The sequence below is a fragment of the Paramacrobiotus metropolitanus genome, unplaced genomic scaffold (genome assembly GCF_019649055.1).
Source record: "Paramacrobiotus metropolitanus isolate TYO unplaced genomic scaffold, Prichtersi_v1.0 Parri_scaffold0000283, whole genome shotgun sequence".
Classification (NCBI taxonomy): domain Eukaryota; kingdom Metazoa; phylum Tardigrada; class Eutardigrada; order Parachela; family Macrobiotidae; genus Paramacrobiotus; species Paramacrobiotus metropolitanus.
Window position 1 is genome coordinate 30,654 of NW_026570503.1, and position 22,423 is coordinate 53,076.

Genomic DNA, 22,423 nt, shown 5'->3' on the forward strand with positions numbered 1-22,423 from the left:
TAAATAAGAAATTTCTGTACTAATAAGTACTTTGTGTACTAATAATACTTTCTGTATATATGTATTTCTGTGATTTCTGTATTTCTGTTTATGTATTTCTGTACTAATTTCCGTACTAATAATAATAAATAAGAAATTTTTGTAAATTAGCGCAGCAGTAAATTATTGCCGCTTAGCAGTAGCAGTTTAAGTTAACACTTGATTTGGCCGGTGATTGTATCTGTATGTACCTAAGAAACTTATAAGGCGAACAATGAAACTAGGTACATGAATGCCGTAAGCGAGGCAAATAATTTAACGACGTGAAACATACGGTGTTGCGGATGTACAGCGTTTCTCATAAGACGCCGGGAACCTTAGTGGACTGAAAGAAATGTATGAATTTATACCAGACGAAGCATTTAAAACTCACACAGCTCGACGTTGCCGGCACTGCAAGCTGTACATAAACCGTAATCAGTCCTGTTAGCTGTGTATGAGTTTCAGAACTCTAAAATTTTCCCGCTTCTACAGCACCTTCAATTTAAAATTTTTTCAATTTTTGTGGAATAATTTGCCGCGCGGATTAGTTTTTGTAATGGAGACACACAGCTCTTCGCTCAACAGATCTTATATGGCAAATTATACCAACAATGAAACGGGGGAATCGTGCGCCGAGATAAGGTAAGTCTGCGCAATTTTCCTAATTCTTTATTATAATTCCATGATTATTTACATATCAGGTAAACTGCACAAGTAAAGCAGTACTAACAAGTAGACAGCAATGAGTAACCTCTCAGGAAGAATTTCTGATTGGTATATGTAAAAGGATATTTCCACTATTTGTCCAATATTATGCAAATTTGCTAGGTTAGTCAGGTTAGTCTTTTTTTTGCCACCATCGAACGCAATGAAGCTGCGCTTCCTGTTAGCATGCCGGTTATTGGGAATTAGCATATGCACTATCATTTTTCACGCACTAGCATTTCTGCATACTCCCGCTATTTGCCACAAAGCGTTTCAACGCTTGAAGGTTGTATTTATCGCAATAAGATTTTGCCGTTTTTTTCCATACCAGATAGCAAATTGTTTTACATTTTTTAGCAACACAACGCTTGCTCAGCTACCATGGCTTTACCATTATATGGCCCCAATTTTGGCAGGAGGTTTGGTGTTGATTGTTTTTTTTGCTGATTTTCTGATTCGGCACTGTTCTGAAATTCAGAAACAGTTAGCAGCGTTTAAGAAGAAACAGTCCTGGTTCGTGATTTTTCGTGGGGTTGTTGTGTTCATCGGAAACATGGTGTCTTTGGTCATAAACTTCTTCATCCCGTATTGGTACCACGACAGGTACGCTACTCGTCTGCGGGCACAGCGGTATCCAAAGCTCTTCGGTGCTTCAAAATTATTGTACAGTGGTGTGATAATAATTCAAAAAGTTATTGCGGTGTAACTTGCAGGAAAGTGAAAACCGGATGGTACGGCAAGCAGGACGATGAGTACTGGAAAATTACCTTCATGGATCTAATCATAAACAGTTTATTGTTAATCTTGCTGGTTTTAAAGATTTTGCAGGTGTTTTTCGTTCCGAGTGCAATTTTGTTGGTTCCCAATAAAACGAGCATTTTGTTTGTTTCACAGAGTGTCACCTGCAGAAAACGTGTCGCCGGCACATCGTCGTCTTCCCTAAAGTCATGGAGAAAAACATGGGACTCGGTAAAAGCCGAAATGTCGCGATGGCTTCGAAACTGGGAGTTTGTGGTCAATGCGGTGAACGTCCTCTTGCTTATTTACGAAATCGATTATATTTTCGGTCGAAACAGAATTTCGAACTGGAACTGTTGGAATTTTACATGGCTAAGTGAGTTTTTCTTTTACTTTGCTGATGCTTGCATTTTTCCATAGAATTACGGAAAACGTTTGTGTACTTTCAGGTCTGCAGTTCTTGCGATTACTATGTATTGTATGGGCTGGCGACGAGCTGTTGGGTGTATTTACGGGTATTCCAATTGCGTATGCCATCGTCGTCAGGCGTGCAACGCGAATCGTATGTTCCTTTTTCTGTTTTGCTGCCTGGATACAGCTGGTTAGTTGCTTAGACTTCGCAGTATTTCAACAAATCGTATTTTTGAGTCTTTATTCCTCGGAACGAAAGATAGAGGGACACTTTCTTGCTGCGCCAGTAAAGAAAATACTTCGAATTCCAGGCGGGGGGGGGGGGGGGGGAGGAGGAGGATGCGTGGAACAGCAGGCAGTAATGGTGACCCGTGCTCATACTAGCCCAAGTAGCCAGTGCTCTTACAGTTTACACTGACTACAACCGTTTTCGAACTTCGCTTTGACCATTTGACCATTAGAATCTCAACTCAGAAGGAAACTTTTTGCTAGGTAACTTTTGTTGCTACATTCTGCTTCCTTTCTTCTAGCTTTCTCACATTGTTTTAGTACAACCCTGCCGGGTCAAGTTGGGACAGTTGTATAAAATAAATTCTAGAAATACTTGTATTCGTCGCTTCACTTTTATCTTATAATATGTTTTGTTACCGGGCGCCGTATGGGCGCCACAGGTAGCCTCGACAGCGGAACAGCAGTGAACCCGGATAAGGCTTTGACGCCGAAATCTAATGCGCTCCGTGGCGCGGCAACACCAGACTAACAAGGAAGGATTCTGCAGCCAGTGCGACTGTGCTGCAGATCCGTCAAACAGCGCAGCAATGTGCGGGGTGGAAATCCCCAGAAACAGCGAATAGCTACTCAGGAGGGCGGAGCGTCCCGCTCTTACAGTTTAGTGTAACTTTTTATTAAAAATCCGGAACTGTCAAAACCGGTACGATTTAGCATACCGACAGCGAGCCAAGCGGTGATTTAGGGGATGGGGTGGTGGTCGGATTTGGGGCTCTTACAGCTGTCCCTCTAAAAACTTCACCGACAGATATTTTTCCCTGGGAGATTTTGCAAACTGTTGAGGGGCCCAGAAGGTGTCCGTTACAAGTTGGCAGAAAATTTGTCCTCCACCCGTGCCTGCGGTAGCCACTAAATAAGGTGTATTTCCCATAGACAGGTATGTTGTAACGCGCCTTCCCAACAATAGGATTGCCTAGCGCACAGAATGTGGTAACCTCGAATTATTATTTTTCATGGATGACCCATGGATAACATAATACGATTTTGACGGTTTTGACAGAAATATATTGCTCAAGCGGGGAGATCGTTGGGCTGAATAAGTGGAACAAAACACCGACAAAGCCAGGGATAAACGGTTGTAGCTGCTTTCCGAACAGTGGGTCCAGAATACCCCGGGCTTATTGTGCAAATAGTAAAACTTAGATTGACGCCCAGGACCTCCTGAACAAGATTTTTCAAAAACATTTACATAAGGCACCGAACGACTGCACGGCGAGCATTCAGAGGAGGTCACTCACCAGTGTACTGGTGTCTGCACTCAAGCTGTAAAGGTCACAGACGCCTGATCGAAATGGGCAGGCACATAGACTAATTCGCAAAGAAATGGAAGGCAAGCAGTTTAAAGTTATTGCTTTTAGACCACGACATCCACAGAGCTTTTAAACAAACTTTGAATAGGGCGAGGGTTAATAAGTTCGATGGGTCGAACAACTTATTTAAGCTAGTCTGTCCTAGTTTCTATTTCACCACAATCCAGAGAATGTTCTTAACATGGTATCCTGAAGTGCAAAAGATGTTGGACACCCACAACAGAAAACGTACATATTTGATAAGCTTTTGTTTGGTGACAGGTGGTTCATGCGAAATTTTTGAGAAAAACTGTCCCAACTTGGCTTCGCAGGGCTTTATTTATTTTTTTATTATTTCATCATATTCTCGGGTAGTCAGTTTTGCAGGCTGAAAACTTTGTGACTTTCCCAAAAAAATGCCTATTACTATTTTTTTGAAATTGCTTTAAAAGTTTTTGCAGCAAGACTGTCTACAACAAGCATTTCTTGTGTTCTGATATACGTAGTAAAAGCAATGTCCAATCAGATACATATGCTCGCCAGATAAACTCCCGGAGCGTTGTTTATAAATTTCTTTCAAAAAGCCTGATTGAAGAATTCAGGAGAACCAAATCGACGCGCTCTCTCTTCTTCCTGTAGTCGACAAAACCTGGTCATTATGATATCGCAGTTCTTTACAGTAAGTACAAAAGACGAGAAACAACCCTCTACCAGAAACAGCAACGTGACCTACGGTCATTTAGTTTTAACAACAGCCTCTAATTAGAAATGGATAAATTCAGGTTATTCCTTTTTTCGGGTTTTTGCTTCCATCTCTTTTTTTGTTTTTGCATTTTTTTTATTTCTTACTTTGTTGCATGTGATACTGTTTGACTTACCACTAATAATAAGTTACCAGTAAGGGATTTGGCCCGGTACACAGCAGCAAATTTCCATAAATTCGCGGAAACTTTCGCTTTCATGCACTTTCCAGACACTTTTTTGGATTATTTTTGGCATTGTGTACTCAAAAAATTTGTATACTGGTTTTCGCTTGCAACATCCGGTCGCGGAGTTATGAGGCTAAAAAAATTTGAAAAAAGTTTAAATGTATTCAGGTGTACCAAAAGTCTCATTATAGAATGTTCTCTCCTTCAAATTTACTAATTCACCACATTTTGCATGATCGTTCTTACACCGATTAACTGATATAGTCTGTTTTCCCCATTTCAAAAAGAATTTCGAAAAATTTAAAATAAATTAAAAATTTGAAAAACAAATCATGGAAATGGCTACGTGAATTACGTGCAAAATTAAAGAAAATCGGTTCTTAATAATACTTTTGATACACCTGATTGCCTTTAAACTTTTAGGAATTATGTTACCCTCATAAATCCGCCACCGGATGTAGAACGCAAAAACGCCTGTTTATACAAATTTCTGGCTTCACAATATCAGAAAGCAATCCAAAAGAGTATTCCAAAGGGCGCGAAAGCGCCCTTCGGAACAAGCGCCCCTCCAAGACACGTTCCCGTGGATGCACACAAATTTGGTCCTGTGCACACGAATTTTATTACTTTTCTTAAATAGCATCTTTAACACTGTACACATGAAATTACAAGGCAGTTTCGGTGGAATGTAAGCAACATTTGTGGAAGGCGACTAGGTGAACGTATTAGCCGAAAGTAATGTGGTTGAGTGGCGGCGAAATTGTTCGGCGGCCGAAAAGATTTGCTCGTAATGAGGAAAGCCGATACCGTAGCTCGAAGTGATCGGTTGTCCTTAGGCTGTAGCCATAGGTATGTAAGATGTCAAGTGCCTGGTGGCTGAACAAAATGGCAGTGGGTCCGCTGGTCCGTCCAACACATGATGACGCTATCTTAGTTTCATTCGGAAGATCTATGTCTAACATGAAAAAGTTAAGTCAGTCAAAATTCATAAGGATAAATATTTTATGAAATGTTTTGGAAATCTGGCTGGTTTTGAACGATGCCGTGTAAGCGAAAATATGAAATTACCCGTTTCTAATTTAAAAATTCTTGCTTTCAACTAACGACTTTAATGTATCTTGCTTTACTGTTTTGGGTAGAAGGGTTGTTTTTCGCTTTGTTACTGTAAGAAGCTGCAGTATTCTAGCTACCGTGCTTGGTCAGGACGCTGAATAACAGAGACTCCGCACGAGTAATTCTGGTGAAACCGGCAAACAGAGTTTTGGGAGCAAATTTCTAACCGACATTCTAAAAGCTTAACCGGTTCAATTTCTCAAAAGGGCAATGAACTAACAACATTTAAATGGTAAACCTGTATTTTTCGTGCAACCTGTCAAGAAGCCAAAATATTTAACGGAAAATACTTGAAAAACCTAAATAAAAAACCCGGCATTTTTGGGAAAAGTTACAATGTGTCCTGACTGCATAACTCGTTCGGCCTATGCAGCATGTTTAACTTTTTTTTCTTAAAATAAAATGTATTACGCTTGATGAAACAGTTGGAAAAAACCCATTCAGGGAAGAAATGGCACAAGATTTTATGTTTTACGCGCTGGGACACGAAAAATTTACACAGTTTCATTTTCATCATTGCAAACGCAGACGGCTTTATTTTTTCAGATACCTTTAAGTTTTGTACTTTAGCTAATAGAATTCTCTATCGAATAAAGTTTAACCGTTTACGATGCGACATAGGGCCTGCGAGAAACAAACCAACACAGGAGACGGCCCTTTTGTTCGGCCACCCGTTACTCGCGATATGTGCTCGCTGGTCGCTTGTGTGACCCCAGTATATTTCAAAATCCTGCGGTTATAAGTGCTTCAGAAAAAATTTAGCCCTGTTACTCTGGAAATGCAAAGACAGCAAAGTTAATTCTTACAGCTGAGTGCGTATAATCTCATTTTTGCGCTTTTAGATGGAAATAATTGGTGACCCGTATTCTTCTGAAGGCAATGACGTACAAAGAAACCTGACTTATGGAAAGGTCGTAGCATTTCTATATGGGAAAATGGTATTAGTGGATGTAGTTTCAGTTCAGCTCGAGTCAACGTTCGCCAGAATATCCGTATATATTGTGCAAGCAGTCAACTGGGTAAGGCTGTCGTTGGAATTATTGAAAATAAGTTTGATGTTTTTCTTTTTCTTTGTTGCTAGCACTTTGTCAGCTGTGTATGAGTACAATTTTTTAGCACTTTTAAACTAACTGAGCCTTTCATCTCAATGTACTGGATAGTTCACAGTCACACACTAGTTTTAAAGCAACAATCCAAAAATGATTGGTTTTATCACTGTTAGCACCTGTGTTAAGGGAAGTGTGCCGGTACATCCATATTCATGTTGAGGTACTAAAATTTTCGCTTTCGCACGCTCATAAAATTAATACCATTTTGCATGGTTTATTACGTACATTCTGCAGCCAAATGATTTGTATACATGTGCGTGTAGCGCGCAACATGCGCTTGGAACGTTACTGAAGACATGAAATTCCAAAAGTTTAGATGCGAGAAGACATATGCTTCCCTACCCAATTAGGTTTCCACCATTCTTTCGAATTTCAAAATACCTTTTCAATTTAATTTTGTTTAAAGGTCAAAAATTTATGGTTTGGACCTGGTTCATGTTAAAAAGATATTCAAACCAGTGTATGTTTTCATGCAAAATTCGAAGATCATATATTGCTAACGAGACTTTCTGCTCTCTATGCTATTGACCTTTTGGAATTGTATGTCCCCATTAATTCCCCAACCGGATGTTGCGGGCAAAAAGCCGTTTTTCACGCCCGTGTATTCAAATCATTTTCTTCCTGTACAATGTCATAAACCAATGCAAAAATTGTATTTCTGCATTGGTTTATGACATTCATCTGAAGTACGCAAAGTAAAAGTTTTCGTACATGTACACGAATTCGTTAATATATATCGGCACACTTCCTCAAAACAATATGAATGTTTTGCAGTTTTTCATCGCACAACTTATTCCGGACATGTTCAAGAAGCTGCCGACCGTTCTGCGGATGCACTCATTTAGCAAAATTTACAGAAAAAAAGACGAAGCGTATGTACAATACAATCATGAGAGCTGCATATAGGGGGACAAACAAGTCTACTCGGCCCGGTTCCCTGTACTGCTGTCGTCACCCGCCTGGAGTATGGCGTTACGGCAATACATACGGTTAAATCAGGCGCGGTATATAAGCGCCATGTATAGCCACATCGCAAAACACCAGCCGGCTGACATCAGAAGTACAAGGGACTGGTTCGGCTAGACCCATTTTCGCCCCTCTACAGCAAACTGCATGCGATTAATTTATCAGAATCACCTTTGCTGGTTCAGGTTTGTGCTGATACTGGGATCGGTTAGTCCTACGGCTTTAGAGCACTTTGCCAAAGCCTTCCACGACTTCAACGTGGAAGGAAACATCATGGTTCTTTTAGAGTAAGCCGCCTTTACTGAGCAAATGCGCTTTTTTGTGTACCAATCTTCTTCCTAATACGGCTCGGTTTCATAGGTCCGCAGTACTATTAAGGGCAACAGAAGAGATGCACATTGTAGCACGAAAGCACAAGCGAACTTTGACCATTGTCTCTGGATCGGTGTTTAGCTACAAAGACATCGACAAAAATATCTCAGAAAATTGTCAGTGTGCCTTTGTCTTTGCCAACGAAAGTGCACCTAGCCCGCAAGAGGAAGATTATCACAACCACCTTAAAGTTCTCATGCTGAAACAACACCGCCCGACACTCCGTGTAATCGTTCAAGTCCTTATGGTGAACAACAAGGTAAGGATAAGATGGTGCGATTATTGTTAATTGAGCGCGGGGGCACTATAAAGGGTCCCCTCGGGAGAGCGCTTTCCTTCTCTTTTGCGCAACTGCGAAGGAATTTATTCAGCGCTTGGCAACCGAATTTGATTGCAGCCTTTGAATGTAGAACAGAGAAAATGCATCACTTTATTTTGTGCCCATACGCTGGCCTTGCGCGCTCTTCTCCTCGTCTTAACCCATATTCCAAGGGACTTCAGATGTTCTACATCAGCAGGCGCTTTTACTGGCAGAGCCAGAATTATTAAGAAAAAGTTATAAGGAAATATTTTAAAATATTTGCCCTCATGCTCAGCCTGAACTGCCCTCATGCCACTTGATTAAACATTCTAATAAAAACTGTATTAACGTTATTGTATGGGAGAACCCGAACTCGAAGGGGCGAGATCCAAGAACAAGTTCCCTCTTCGAATACCCAGCAAATTAAAAAGCAACTCCCTGCTGCCATGGTGTTGGATGAGAATCAAAGACTGGAATTCAGCTTACGTTATTGGAAGCCCAAGTACATACAGGGAATACCAAACCAGAACTTCAGAAGAATTACGAAGACACTGCTTTGGCAATGGAAACGAGCTCAACGCCAACAAAGCTTCCCAAGCGGCATCCTCCTCGGCCACAGTCGGAACAGTTCGATTAGCTCTTTCAACCCTCTTGGTTTCGATCGACCGTAGCGACGCCTGAAAGGGTGTTGAACCTCGAAGGTTTTCATCTTCTGGATGACACGCATGTCACAGGCATAAAGGTTTACGGATCCGGCAGGATGGTTTACGTATCGTAAACAGTTAACCCGTCCTTTCTGCCGACTACACACGCACACTGGCACACACCAAGGAAATCGCCAGAAATCAAAGCGGTCCCTCCGTGCTTCGATAATACCGCAACCCTCTCTCCACCCCACACAAATTCGTCGAATGCTCCGGACTCCTGGCAAACTCCTGGCCATGTGAGATTTCAGACAAAACATGCTGATGCTGCCTCGTGACCGGTGCCGGAACTACTCCCCGGAACTAAATTTTTCCACTCATATTGTGCTCTGCCTGCTCCGCTACAAAGAATAAGCAGACGATCTCGCTCGCCAGCTGGAAGCGCTCCTTTTCTGTGCACATGCTGCACCGCACGCATGCATCCGACAGGAGGATTGACGGGTTGTTGGTTGACGCTCAATGAAGATCATCAACCTTTCTGTCAAAGGTCATCAACCTTTTCCTAGAGACCATTTATTTTTTCGACAAACTTTTCTCTAAAGGCCATCGGCCTTTCTAGAAAGGCCGTCAATTTCTTTTGTAAAGGTCGTTCCTTAATTTTGCAAGTACTAATTAGATGAAGCCCCACACAAAAGTTTCCTGTCCGAGATATCAGTCAAGAGCGATAAAAACGATTAGAATAAAGGTCGACTGAGATTTCTTCCGAAGACCCATTAAGTTGTTACTAGTATCTTATTGCAGCTTATCTTAGTTTCACACTTTCAGCAACATTTAAAAATATTCGCATTCGCAACCGGCAGAAAGGTGGATCGGTGGATGGTGGATGTTCAATGATATTGCATCCACCAATCTGCCGAGCCAACCCGTCGGTGTCAAATGGCCTAGCGATGACACCATTGAGAGCATTTAGGCTCATTGTGACAATAAATGCACGCCGCCACTGACTCGGCAAAAAACTGGATGCGATTATGTACAAGCTTTTCTGGTAATTTCTATCGTAAAGCTACAGCTAGCGCGAAATTTGCGCTTAAAACGATGGCCACGACACTACGCTTATCGGATCGCCTAAATGCGCTTCGCAGTCAGATTGGCCATTACTACACCGACCGTTTTTTTAGCCACCTTCCGTCAGGCAGTTACTGTTATTCTCATTGAATTACTATCTGGCGTGCTCCAACCCACCTTCCAGCCAGTTGCAAGTTACGTATTCAAGAGTGTGGCGTGGCGCGTCGTAGCATGGAGTTTGGCGTAAAACGCAAATTTGTGTACAGTATTTCGCTGTATTGAACCGGCAGAAATTGCCGGACAAGCTTGTACAGTATGTATATTTATCGCTCTGCCTCAATGCCATCCTTTTTTAATCTTCCCAGTAAGTAATTTATTTTAATATATAATAGAGACCTAGAGGTAGACGAGAAGCGAATCAAGTCACGGTGAAAATCAGCTGACTGTCTCCATAGCATATTGCCTTTTTTTTGTGCACGTCTTGATAAAACCTCATGCCCAACATTGTAAAAGGTAGAGAAAACTTTTAGAAGCTTTTGGGTACCGAATATATGCCGCTGGAAGCATACAACGTGAATCAGAGTCATTGCTTATGATAGGTTCTCTGCGTAGCATCCAAATTGTGTTTTTCTGTATTCAAAATGCCTTGATTTACGTCATCAGCAGCCAACAGTAGTTTATTGGGTACCAGAAAACTTCTGAAAGACTTTCTTTCCACTTTTTGGAATGTTGATCGGAGGTTTTACAGAGACGTTAACGAGAGAAAAAAAACTGGCGTTTAACGCACGAGTCTATGGAGACAGCCACAATTTCCTCCATACCTCCACAATTTCTCAAAGGAATATTTCAGCGGAGAGACGAAAAATGTTGGATGACATGCCGACAGAGTGCCTTTTTTGCCGGATCACTAACGGCGTGCACTGACTGTCACAATGAATCTGAATGGGCTGAGTGGTGGCACTGATAGATCAAGTGACACCGACGGGTTGGCTCGGCAGATTGGTAGATGCGATTTCATTTAAAAACTCGCCAATCCAGCTTTCTGCAGGTTAAGCACCCAAATATTTTTAAATATTTCTTTAAAGAAAGGTTGTTGACCTTTAGAGAAATGTTGAGAAGAAAGTTTTATGGCCTTTAACAGAAAGGTTGATGACCTTCATTGAACGTCAAGACCGTCAACCTTTCTGCCGGCTACACACGCATACGAAACCGGAACTACTTTTGCCACTGCTCAAATACTTCGACCTAATTTCGCTGAGATGACAGATCCGGCTCGCGGCTTTAAATTGGAGCGCTTATTGGAATACGATATCGAGTTCCGTAACTCTGCCGCACAGTTGCCCGACGAGCCGCTAACTCTACATAGGAGCGGCCGCACCAGGTGCAATCGCTGTCACAGAATCGGCCACATCGCTACGGACTGCCAGGAGCAGCGTAACTCGCAAGGATAACCATCGGAAACCACGAACGTCTGCCGCAAGTTCAGCCGTGGATTCTGCTTAATGACCTGCGTCAACGGCCGCAGGCATGCACGTGGCTCCAGCAGTCACGGCAAATGCAGCCACAGCAGAATCAGCAAGCCGCAAGAGGTCTACCCACGAAGTGACGCCGCCACCGAAGCCTAACTTCCGTCTCGACCAACACGCCTGTTTCTAACTGTCGCTCACGCAATAACTAAACATCGCGGACCGTAACCGGTTCCAGAAGCATGCTGGCTCCGCTGTCTGGGTTTTCAGAAGCAGGGAAATGGAACCGGTAAGAGCGCACGCACCGGTTGTGCTGCCGGAGCTCCTCTGCTCTCTAGCCGAGAACTTCCACATGCCCTTATGGCCTTATCTCTCCCCGCTTTGCCATTTGTACGAGTAGCTTGCACATTACCTAAAAATAGACGGAAAAAATCACATGCGCTGTACAAGAAATGCTATAATATTTTTCCAATAAAACTATGCCCTGTACTTGGCTTTTACAGGATCTGTTTTATGACATTCCCAACTGGAGAACCGAGCTGGATGGTACCAATGTCACTGCACCAGACAGAGCAATCTGCATTCCCGAAATACAGTTTGCTCTATTGGCACAACGGAATTTTGCTCCCGCATTAACTAACGTTGTGCACGACTGGTTCAACCCATCAGGATACCAAACAATTCGATCTTATTTCATAAAGCTCGTCGAACCGACCAAACCAGCCATTTCAAAACAAACCAGCAGTTTGACAACCGCAACCAAAAAGAATGAACATGTGGTTGTGATCATTGATCATTCTGCTTCCAGTAGTCATAACGCGATAGAAATGCAACCTCTTTCATCCACTCCAGCCGAAAACCCAGCAATCAATGAGGCACTTGTGCACAGGTCAACTGCAGTCGCTGCAAGCGATGGCGCTATGGCAGGTGGATCAGGGCTCCAGGCCCCGTCTGGGAACAAGAGTGGTGATTGTAGCTTGAGCAATTCAGCGAACAATGAAAGTTCTGAGACGCAACTGCTTCTACCACCTAGCGACACTTCCAAAGCTGACACCAATGCTCCTTCAAGAGAAAGCAGCAATTTGACAAGCACTGATACTTCAGGGAGTCAGCGAACTAGCGCCGCTTCCAAAAACGATGTCATCTACCAAGATATACAGGTATCCTAAAGAGCGTGCTGGTATTGTAATTCATACTGCCTCGGTGTCAATAAACTACGTCTATATTTCAGGAAATTTTTACCGAACTAAAGATTGGTACTCCGTTCGCATTACTACAAGAAGGGCAATATCATTTGTGTCCACGAGAAAATCTGATTCTCCAAACTGGAACCCAGGTGTTTTGTGTTACGGATAACTGTGTAAAGCAATTCATCCACTGGCCCGCCAACTCCAACTGTAAAAGAGTATCGATTACGCCATTCTGTCCGATAGAACGACAAGCTATCAACAAAAGGACGATTGGAGTTGAACTGTCGTAAGTCACGCTGTGCAGACATTATTCCGATTTTTACAATTGTCTCTTGTGTGATTCAGGAAGGTTGGAAAAGAGGAAATATGCGATATTACGGGACAATATCAGCTAAGATCAACGGATTCGGACATAACGTATCTAGTTAGTGAAAATTCAAATGGATTTTGCTTTGCCATTAACTTTTCAGTAATTATCGGTATTTTTGACGAATAAATTTCTCTGCAATAGGACCCGGACACAAATAACGAAAATCTAAAAAGCATTTGTGGCGACCATATCGTAATATGCGTCGTATCGGATGGAACCCCTTCTCCTATTGGGTTAATCAGCTTTATCAAACCTCTACGAGCTGCTCCCATCGCAATTACAACAATTATAGTTTTGGCCGACGAAAACTTTTTGAACTTAGAAGCACCCTCAATGAAGAAGTTTCCTGACGTGCTTTTCGTAAAGGTAAGGTACTACAGAGGTTCGCATGTTCTGTGCTAAGTCGGATGACAATTTCTGGTTTGGCCCACAATTTAAAGGCGGCAGTTACTGTAGCGGCTCGATAAAGGGGCACCACAAAGTTGGTGTACGGGAAAACAGCATACACGCAGCGTGTGCTGCTCAGGCGTTCGCAAAAACGAGCAGTGCACACTTTGCAAATGCTGATTTCCCGTACACAAACTCTTTGATGCCACTTGATCGAGCCGCTACAGTATAACTTCTGGTTTTCGCTGCCCCGCCAAACGTTTTAACTAGAGCGTTTTAAAAAATATTGTACCACAGCATGCGGACTGCGCAATTTTCCAGCACACTGCATCCATAAATCAACTTGGATTTTGCAGAACACGAGGCGGTATTCTAGCTCTGGCAATCAGTATAACCTTATGCGACAGCCGCGAACGGAAAAACGTGACGCGACTGCGCGTTAGGAGAATATTTATTCAATATATTCTGATTTTCAACACGAATTCTGGATTCTGAAAACACAGCTTACCGTATTTTTCGAATTATAAGCCCTGGGCTTCTAAATTTTCGAAGGTGCCCGGGGTGAGGCTTATACGACAGAGGAGGCTTATATTGCGGAGGAGGCTTTTAAATTTTCGAAGCATTTAAACTAGCGTTATTGCTATACACCGTATATGGAGGGAGGCTTCTAATGCGGAGGAGGCTACTAAATTTTCGAACTAAAGTGGGGGGAGGCTTATATGATAGAGGAGGTTTCAATTTTGGAGGAGGCGTTAATTTCGAAAAATACGGTACTTGTTTACGTTAGTGTCGATAATGATTGCAAGACTAATAGTCTTGCAATCATTATCGACACAAACTACAGGTTTCACGAAACCTTCATGAAGCGTACCGCTTACTGCATAGACACAGCAGCTGGCCTCTCCCATTAGCACTTGGTCGACTCTACCGACTGACGCGACATGTCATGCAAGAAAACCTCTTTTGAGATTGAATGAAATGGCATATTTCGGGGTCATAATTTTTTTCATACCTAGTATTACTACTTACGGTTTTAGCAGATTCATGCAAAACATTTGGCTTTAGAATGAGATGAAGCAACTGATCACATAATCCAATGTTTCAAGCGCGCGCAAGCAAAATTTGCAGGGGATTCAGATTAAACTGGAAGCAGTTATCGAATTTACCCTTTGAAACCATAACCATGTGTTTCAGAAATCTCGGTTGTGAGGTGTGTTAGATAGTTCAGTCCCTCACTATGTAGCGCATATTCATTCTTTTCAGATTAGAGCTACTGACACTGTTTTCTTATGCTGCGTGCCACGGGACAGTTCTAATTAACGTCTTCCGAGCTTTTGCTCCCTGGAAACAACTGCAGCTTCAAGGTGCGTTTTATAAGAAGTGGTTGCAGCACACCGCACGTAAAGAGATTAACAGCGGATTTAAAGAAGAGATGGGCAAAAATTAATGTATTGCGGTGGTATCACGGTGCACAACTTTCGCTAGAGGCATCTCTCGTGAACTTACGAGTATTAGGCCTTTTCCCGTCTTTTCTTCCTCAGTGTTGTTATCGCTGGTATTGTGCTTTTCTCGCGGGGTTTACCTAAACAGACTCTGAATCTTCGCTTGCTACTACCAACAACAGATTTCAGGTGTTTAGAAATTTGTGAAATTTGGGAGGAATTATTTTCTGTGTTGGCTCAACTTGGCGGAAACATTCTCCGTAGTGTGTGGCGCAGATGAGCTGGGGACCCGAGCATTCCTGAACAGTGAACATGTATACGGAAAATAGATTAAAACACTATCTCTGTTGAAGTCTGTTCGGCAAACAATTTTGTTTCACATACCGTATTCCGTAAAATCCGCTATCAACGCCCTGGGCTTTTATTTTTTCGAGAGCTTCGGGAGTGGCGCTTAAAACCCTTAGGGGCGTTTATTGCGGATGAGCGTCTAATGTACTTATAAGGTAGCGCGCGTTTAACCGGAGCGGGGAACCGTGTGCATATTTAAATGAATAACTCGCTCACGTTATTTTACCTTTAACAAGAGTAATGTGCATGAAGATTACTGGAATAATTTAGTAGCCAAGATTTTTGTTAGGAAATTCAAAATCATGACTTGTGAACAAGGGAAATATAACTAAATTAGCCCTATGCACAATTAAGACAGTCCCGACAACAGACTAAAAAACGCGACGTCGCAACTTATTAGGCGCCCGGGCGATAATTTCGGGGGAGGGGGGCGGTTTACGGTAAATTAAGAAAAGTTTGGCGCTTGGGTGTGCCTTTAAAAAAGAAATCCCAATTAAAATCATTTTTATGAGATTATATTGGATAAAGTTTCAAATTCAATCTTAGCGATCTTGAGCAATAGGCTAAGTCTACCCAAGGCAGCCGTTGAATTCCCACGGACTACCGCTAGACCTAAACGTTGCCTTGAAAAGGCCGTAGAACACGGATCCCTGGTGACTTCTTCGATCTTTCTGCTGACTGTTTCGGGCACACTTAACGCACGACTTAAGATCGCTAGTAACTGTCACGATTTTGGATTGAAATTTTTGATCATTTAAAATTTTTTAAATCTAAAGCTTTTAATTGATATGAATCTGCACACTTGAGTTCTTATGTGCACTGGCTGATAACGCTTAAAGAAAATTTAGTCCTATAAGAAATGACGTTACGTCTGTACAAAAACCCGTCGTCATTTTTTTCTGCCCAACATTGGGTGATCTCTGCGGACTGCGGGCTGTAAAGTTTTTAGACAAAAATTTCTGGCTATGATTTTGGTTGCGATTTTGATTTGGTTACGATCGAACACCCTGCAGTTTTGTTTTGATGATCACTCGGCTCATTCGCATCTTGACCTTTTGTCAGAATGCGCTCTTGCTGCAGTCAGTAGTCTTTGTCGAAGTGGCACGGCCTGCCAAAGGCCATTTAAGCAAAGGTGTTAGATAATTAAAAGGAAACCCACTGATTCTATGGCCATCGTTTTGTTTTCCAGAATTCGCTGACCGATTCATTGCTGCAATTCACTACTCGCTCAACGGTATATCAATTACCGCCATTTAGCGTTTTGGCGCATTCGCTGACCAACGTTCTTCTGGCACCGACTCGTTAGCCTTTACGGCTGGAGAGCTTAACAGCGTCTACTGGATTCATTAATCAGAGATAACAAAAAAAGAAGGTGGGCAGTGTTTAGAAGTGTTCGTCGGAAATATGATGTCGTTCAACAATTTGTCGTTTAAGCAAGACGCCGGTAAACATTTTGTCGGTCAGTGCAGATACAGAGTTGTGGGCAAAATATTGGTCCCCAATATAGTTAGGCTGTTTACCGGAATCGCTTGATGCACCGGACAGCAGAATTCATGGCAGATACCACTTTAAACGGGCAGAAGGTTAATTCCTTTGGATATTCCTGCCGATTATGTGTACAGCAAAATGGGCAACGGCAACTGCCGGGCCAGGCACAGAAAAAAAAACAAAAAAATGCTGCGTGGGTATCGGTAGAGTGGTGACCAGATTCGATTTAATTATACCTCGCCTACGGCCGCGTTACATTTTTACCCGGTATACGTTCACTTCGGCAGACAGACTAGCCCGATTAAGTCTGTGTGGAATGAGCAAAGGCAAAAAAATGCAAATGGCCCAAGTGATCGGTAGCCAAGTGTCACTTAGCTTTACATGTGTAACCAGCTTGTACTCTCTGTCTGCTGCACTGTTAACCCTATAGAACCGAACGTATCTCAGAGACGATTCTACCCGAACATGGGTCAATTGACCCAGGCACATCAATTGGCGATTTTGTCAGACAGATTTGCTTACGTAACCACATTGTTGATCGGTTGCGGATCTGATTTTTTTCTTCCCTAGAACAGCAATGTATTACAGCCGTAAAAATTTTGAGTGATAGTATACATCTTTCTGCTTGAGTGGGAATTATTTCATGTTCTTTGACTGAATGGTAAAGATATGTTCAAACATTTTGCAACCGGATGAACGTTAAATCTGGGTCGCCACGACCCAGCGTAATCATACTGAACCAAATTTTTTTTCAAAAAATTAAACGGTCTAAATGTTGCCAGAAATGATACAGAAGAACAGCCCTTATGAATATCCCAATGCGTTGCCAACAAGAAACGATATCTAATGGTTTTACCAGTGCGTGGATCACCATGACCCACGCCGGTTCTACAGGGTTAAACGCATTTTTGAATCGCTAACTTTTAGCTATTCTGAGAATAATATACTGGTATGGCACTCCGCCAGCCAGAGTGGGTTCTGCCGTCTAACGATCTCGTTTGCGGGAGATCTTACGTGAGATGTTTCTCATAACTTCGGCCAAAGCAATTTCTTTCAGATAGCTGAGGCAGTGCTTTTCTATTACAGGGTACTCCGTTTGATGACAGCCACCTCGCTGCTGTTAAGGTGGCATTGGCCAGATCCTGCATCGTCATCGACGCAAACGAGCCGCCAAGCGAACATTTGGACAGCTCCCATTCAGCCGGCGATGCTGTTTTTTCGACATTATCACAACATTTCTGCCGGCACCGCAACGCTGTTCGAGCAACCTCTGCTGTGACCGAGTTTGTTAAAAAGCACTGGGAAACGACAATCAGCTTGACAAACGAACTTAAAATCGCTATAAACGAAATCAACTCTGGGAGGAACCGCAGCTCCACGTCACATATAAGCTACCGTGAGCCAATTGAACCTTCGTTAAAGCACAATCTGCTGGAATTTCGCCGACGGGATGGCGAATATGCTAAAAAGGCTGTCAAAGAAGTAGGTGACATAATCAGCAAGTTGGACGGAAATCACGAGCGCGTTATAAGGTTCTTCAAAATACTGTACCAGACAGACGGCCGCGTATTCGAAGCGGAAGATTCAGTCATAAAAGCAAAAGAAGATTTGACCAGGATTTTTGAAACTGTTAAGGGCAAAGGAAATCCGGTCAATGATTTTCCAAAACCGGAAGATGTTACAAAAATCCTGAAAAGGTTTTCCGAAGCGAACACTGGGTTTCTTAAAACAATCACGTTGCGATTTCCCGCTTTGAAGACGGAAACTTCGACACTGCAAAGCCGGAATTTTGACAAAGGAGTCAAGCTTAACGATTTCCTACCAGTTTCTGAAATTCGCGATTATTTTTTCAATGCTGCAAGGAAACTTTTAGAACCTCGTACGTCTGACTCAGCGGGAGATGGCAAAACTGATGATGTAATTGAAAAGTATCAACAAGAAGCCGACAATATTCTGTTGAACTTCTGTGGAGAGCTCCTTAAAAACAACGAGCAGTTACTGGGAAATCATAAAACTGATATTAAGCTAATTCTTCGAACGTTCCATTTAACGTGCGACCTTTCGCCAGATCCGGCTGCCATTATCATAAAAGAACTTGTACGGTTGATTGAAGGATTCGGAAACGGCTTACAAACAGAAACTGCCAACAAAGTCGAAAGAGCTCTCAAAATGTTTCGAGAAGACTGTAACAATTCATTAACTGAATTCATGCACCGTACTGCAAAGGCGCTGGAACACGAGAATCCCGAAAAGTTTGAAAAGAACACGAGAGAGGATATTATATTAACAATCCTGAAAGCTTTTCGACAATCCGTTACTTCACCCAAAGAAATCCTCACTTGCATGAGTAAAGGAATAACTAGCGCGACTTTTAAGAAAGGACTTGAATTTCTTGAATTTTAGTTATGGAAGTATCACAGTAGTTGATATGGTGTGTTTTGATTTGGAAAGTTACAAATCTGCTACATTAACGTCTAAAATGTTGGATTCGCTGAATTTTTATTAGCTACTGACTTACATAATTTCACGTTAGTGATGATATTGCGAATTTTATGTAGATCACGAAGCTGCAGGTCGGATATCGTGGAGCAATGATATAATAGGAAACCCGAAAGTGACTGCGAAATACACCACTCCTAATTTTATCAACGCGATGATGATAAGATGTTATGAAGACACGGAAGTATTTGACATTGTTCGTCTGCTATTAACTGGAGGCTATCAGAACACGTTCGAAGAGAACTGGAGTAAGGATATCTCAGGCTGCCAGTATACTGGAAATCAAGCCGTAATAAGCCAAATGGATTGCGCATTCAGCAAAGATGGTAGAGTACGTGGGTTTTTTAAACCCAACACGGAAATCCCTTCAGAGCTTTACAGTGCAACGGACAGTGCACTAAATATTTTACCATGTTCTAAAGACCGTATTCCGGCAACCTGTGACCAGCCGACAACGAGCACCAGCATTCAACCTGGACATTCATACATATATACACACGACATAGATGCAGCTGTAGACGCTACTGTTCAAAATGATGACGCGCAATCACGGACAGGGATCCAGCTGCCTATAGTTAACACCGACTCGTTTGATGACTTTTGTAAAAGTGCTACGAAAGCAGGATACACTGTTCTTGGAGCTGAATTTCCGGTGAGCAAAACAACAAAAATGGAAGATATACCAAAGGACTGCTGTTTAGTTATCTTGGAGAGGCCTTGGTACGTTAAAGCGCGCCAGCAGCTGATCCAAGCAGTGATGCAGTGGGTTGATAAACATGAACCGGATCAGCAAACCAATCAGCAAACCAAGTAATGCGACTCCGCATTCAGTCGCTTGTGATTTTGATTCCTACAAAGGTTGTTCTTTTAGGTGGCTAAAATTTTACGAGGCATTTCCTTCTTATATCCTCACCTTCACTGAAAATAATATACGGCGTAAATTAAACAGCCAATCTCTGGAACAAGACATTCCTGCGACCAATAAGCCACCAAAATGGATCCGCGCGTATTATGGCATCATGCAGGACTTGTACAGCAATAGCGAAAAAACAAAAATCACGGTATGAAAACGTCTTTGCGTCGAAAAGTTTGTGCTACATTGTATTAAAGGCCAGCTGCACATCAAAGGCAACCCAGTTAGAGTGGGTATCAGATTCTGAGCGAATCTAGTTATGATTTAGCAACCCCACCTCACGAGGAGGCTTTGCGTACGGTACAGGTAGGCGTGGCCACTGCATCGTGCCCACTCCGCACCCGGACAATTGGGAGTGTGACATTTCGCCGCACTCAAACTCGACGCGCGACTTTTCGCCGCGAAGACATTTCGCCGCCGGACCTTCGGACGCTGGGACACTTCGGTTTGGGACATTATGCTTTGAGACGTTTTACCTTTGCGAAATTTCGGCGCAAGACATCTGGTTGCGGAAAATTCGTCCTGGGACAATTCGAACGATGCGACTTATCGCCGCAAAGTAATTCACCGCGTTTAATTCTTACTACTTTTTCAGTTTTTTAAGCTTGTTCTAAGTTTTTCTTTGGCTTTCTTAGTCTTTCTTAGGTCTTCTTGTGCTTTTTTAGATGTTCTAAGATTTATTAGGTTTCTTAGGTTTCTTGGTTTTCTTAGATTTCTAGGCTTCTTAGCTTTCTAAAGTTTCTTAGGTGTCTTAGGTTTTTAGGTTTCTTGGGTTTCTTAGGTTGTTTGCTTGATTTTGTTTTTTTATTGTTCCCTATACTGACTCTTGGAGTTAGCTTAGTAAATTATTTAGCGGTTAGTCGAAATGTCGCGTCGTCGAGATATCCTTGCGGCGAATCTCCTTGCGTCGAAACGTCCATGCGACGGAAAGTCCCGGGGCGTAAAGTCCTACCGACGGAATGTCCTGCGACGAAACGTCGCGAGGCGAAATGGCCTTGCGGCGAAATGTCTGCGACCGAAAGTCCTGCGACCAGTTGTCCGCGGCGAAATGTCGCGGTGCCAGCCCACTCGTGCGATTGAGCAGCCGTACCATAGCGAGATGCGCTATGAATCATAGACCCACCCAAACAAAGTCCTGCTGTACTGCGGTTGTCACTACCTTGTGATGACCTGTCATGGCTCCCGATCGCTTCGGCTGTTTCTATTTTGGCTTTGCTCATTTCGGCCAAATTTTCGGTCGCCCTTTACTTCGGCCGCCGTTCACCTCGGACACGCTGCATTTCGGCTTTGCACTTGTTTTTCCTAATTTTCACCGAAATCACGTATCTTATAATTTGATATTTGGATTTTTTTTAAACACGATTTTTTAAAAAAGTTTTTCTGTTTTTAAGTTTCAGCCTAAGGGCAACCTCACTGATAACAGCATCAACCGAGGCCCTAGCCGGTTAAGGTGTGACTTCAGTCGACAGATTCTGGCGCCTAAAAGTCTGCACCTGTTATGACTAAATTAAGAAACCCAAAACAATAATGAACTTGTAAAATCAAAGAAAAAATAAGAAAGCGTAAGCGTAAGCTACTGCCACGCTGCAAAATTCAGAAATTTTGCGCCCGTGCGAGCGTGCGCCGGTTTTGGGCACATATTTAATTCAAAAGTTGGCCCTAGGAGGGGTAGGCTAGGGCCAGTGCGCCTATACCCTTCCTACGGCCCGGATTCTAGCCAACTAAGACAGTAGGCGCAGCAAATCCAGGGAACACCAGAACTTGTGCCGGAGGGAGAGTGCAATTACTCGTTTGTGAAGTAAGATGTGCCATACTGAAAATAAAGTTAAGTTGAATACTGCAATGTCGTCTCCAGAGTTAAATATGGCGGAAGCCTATCAGTATGTCTCAAACGGTGCGGTAATGGTACACTGCACGACTCTTCAGGAGCCCAGCTCCTTTTGAGCCAGCAGCTACAGTATTTCCAATTCTGTTTAATTGATGGGACATATTTTTGATTTTACAGTATAATCGCGCAACATGGGAGCAATTTGACTTTGACGCCATCCCGTCCACAAGTGGCATGGCGTCGGCAACATACAAGAACCAGCATTTAAAAAAGCTGCCGATTGCTGTCCTGGATTTTATTGCATCCATTTACCCTAATAACCCTATGGAAGTCCTAATAAATCAGCAACAAGCGAGCGGCGTATACGCACGTTACGAAGGGCACATACCAGTCGGAACGTACTTTTACGAGTGTACCAAAACCCCAAACGAACGTGAAGTGACTTGGATCAATTTAAGCGCGTTGTGTGGTGTGCTGTGGTAGTCTTTGCTTTTACAATTGTCCGTCCTGGGAACATTCTAGAGAATTTTGCCGGTTGTTT

The 22,423-nt window shown here is 42.7% G+C and overlaps 1 protein-coding gene across 1 annotated transcript; it reads left to right on the forward strand.

Moving 5' to 3' along the window:
- The first annotated feature begins 489 nt into the window (after positions 1–489).
- LOC129601833 (uncharacterized) lies at positions 490–22,423 on the forward strand. The gene is made up of 16 exons (XM_055500741.1): positions 490–663; positions 1,084–1,329; positions 1,440–1,840; positions 1,914–2,065; positions 6,337–6,513; positions 7,378–7,475; positions 7,755–7,856; positions 7,930–8,200; positions 11,921–12,577; positions 12,649–12,893; positions 12,953–13,031; positions 13,119–13,343; positions 17,729–18,124; positions 19,201–19,951; positions 20,013–20,202; positions 22,060–22,423. The coding sequence occupies exons 1-14, from the start codon at positions 578–580 to the stop codon at positions 19,240–19,242; spliced, it is 3,177 nt and encodes a 1,058-aa protein (XP_055356716.1). The 5' UTR covers positions 490–577; the 3' UTR covers positions 19,243–19,951; positions 20,013–20,202; positions 22,060–22,423.

What these genes read in the sequence shown, in the direction of transcription:
- LOC129601833 (XM_055500741.1), top strand. Translation starts at nt 578, where the DNA reads ATGGAGACACACAGCTCTTCGCTCAACAGATCTTATATGGCAAATTAT. An exon ending in ACGATTGGAGTTGAACTGTC is followed by an intron (nt 12,894 to 12,952) that starts GTAAGTCACGCT and finishes TGTGTGATTCAG; the next exon opens with GAAGGTTGGAAAAGAGGAAA. An exon ending in ATTCGGACATAACGTATCTA is followed by an intron (nt 13,032 to 13,118) that starts GTTAGTGAAAAT and finishes TCTCTGCAATAG; the next exon opens with GACCCGGACACAAATAACGA.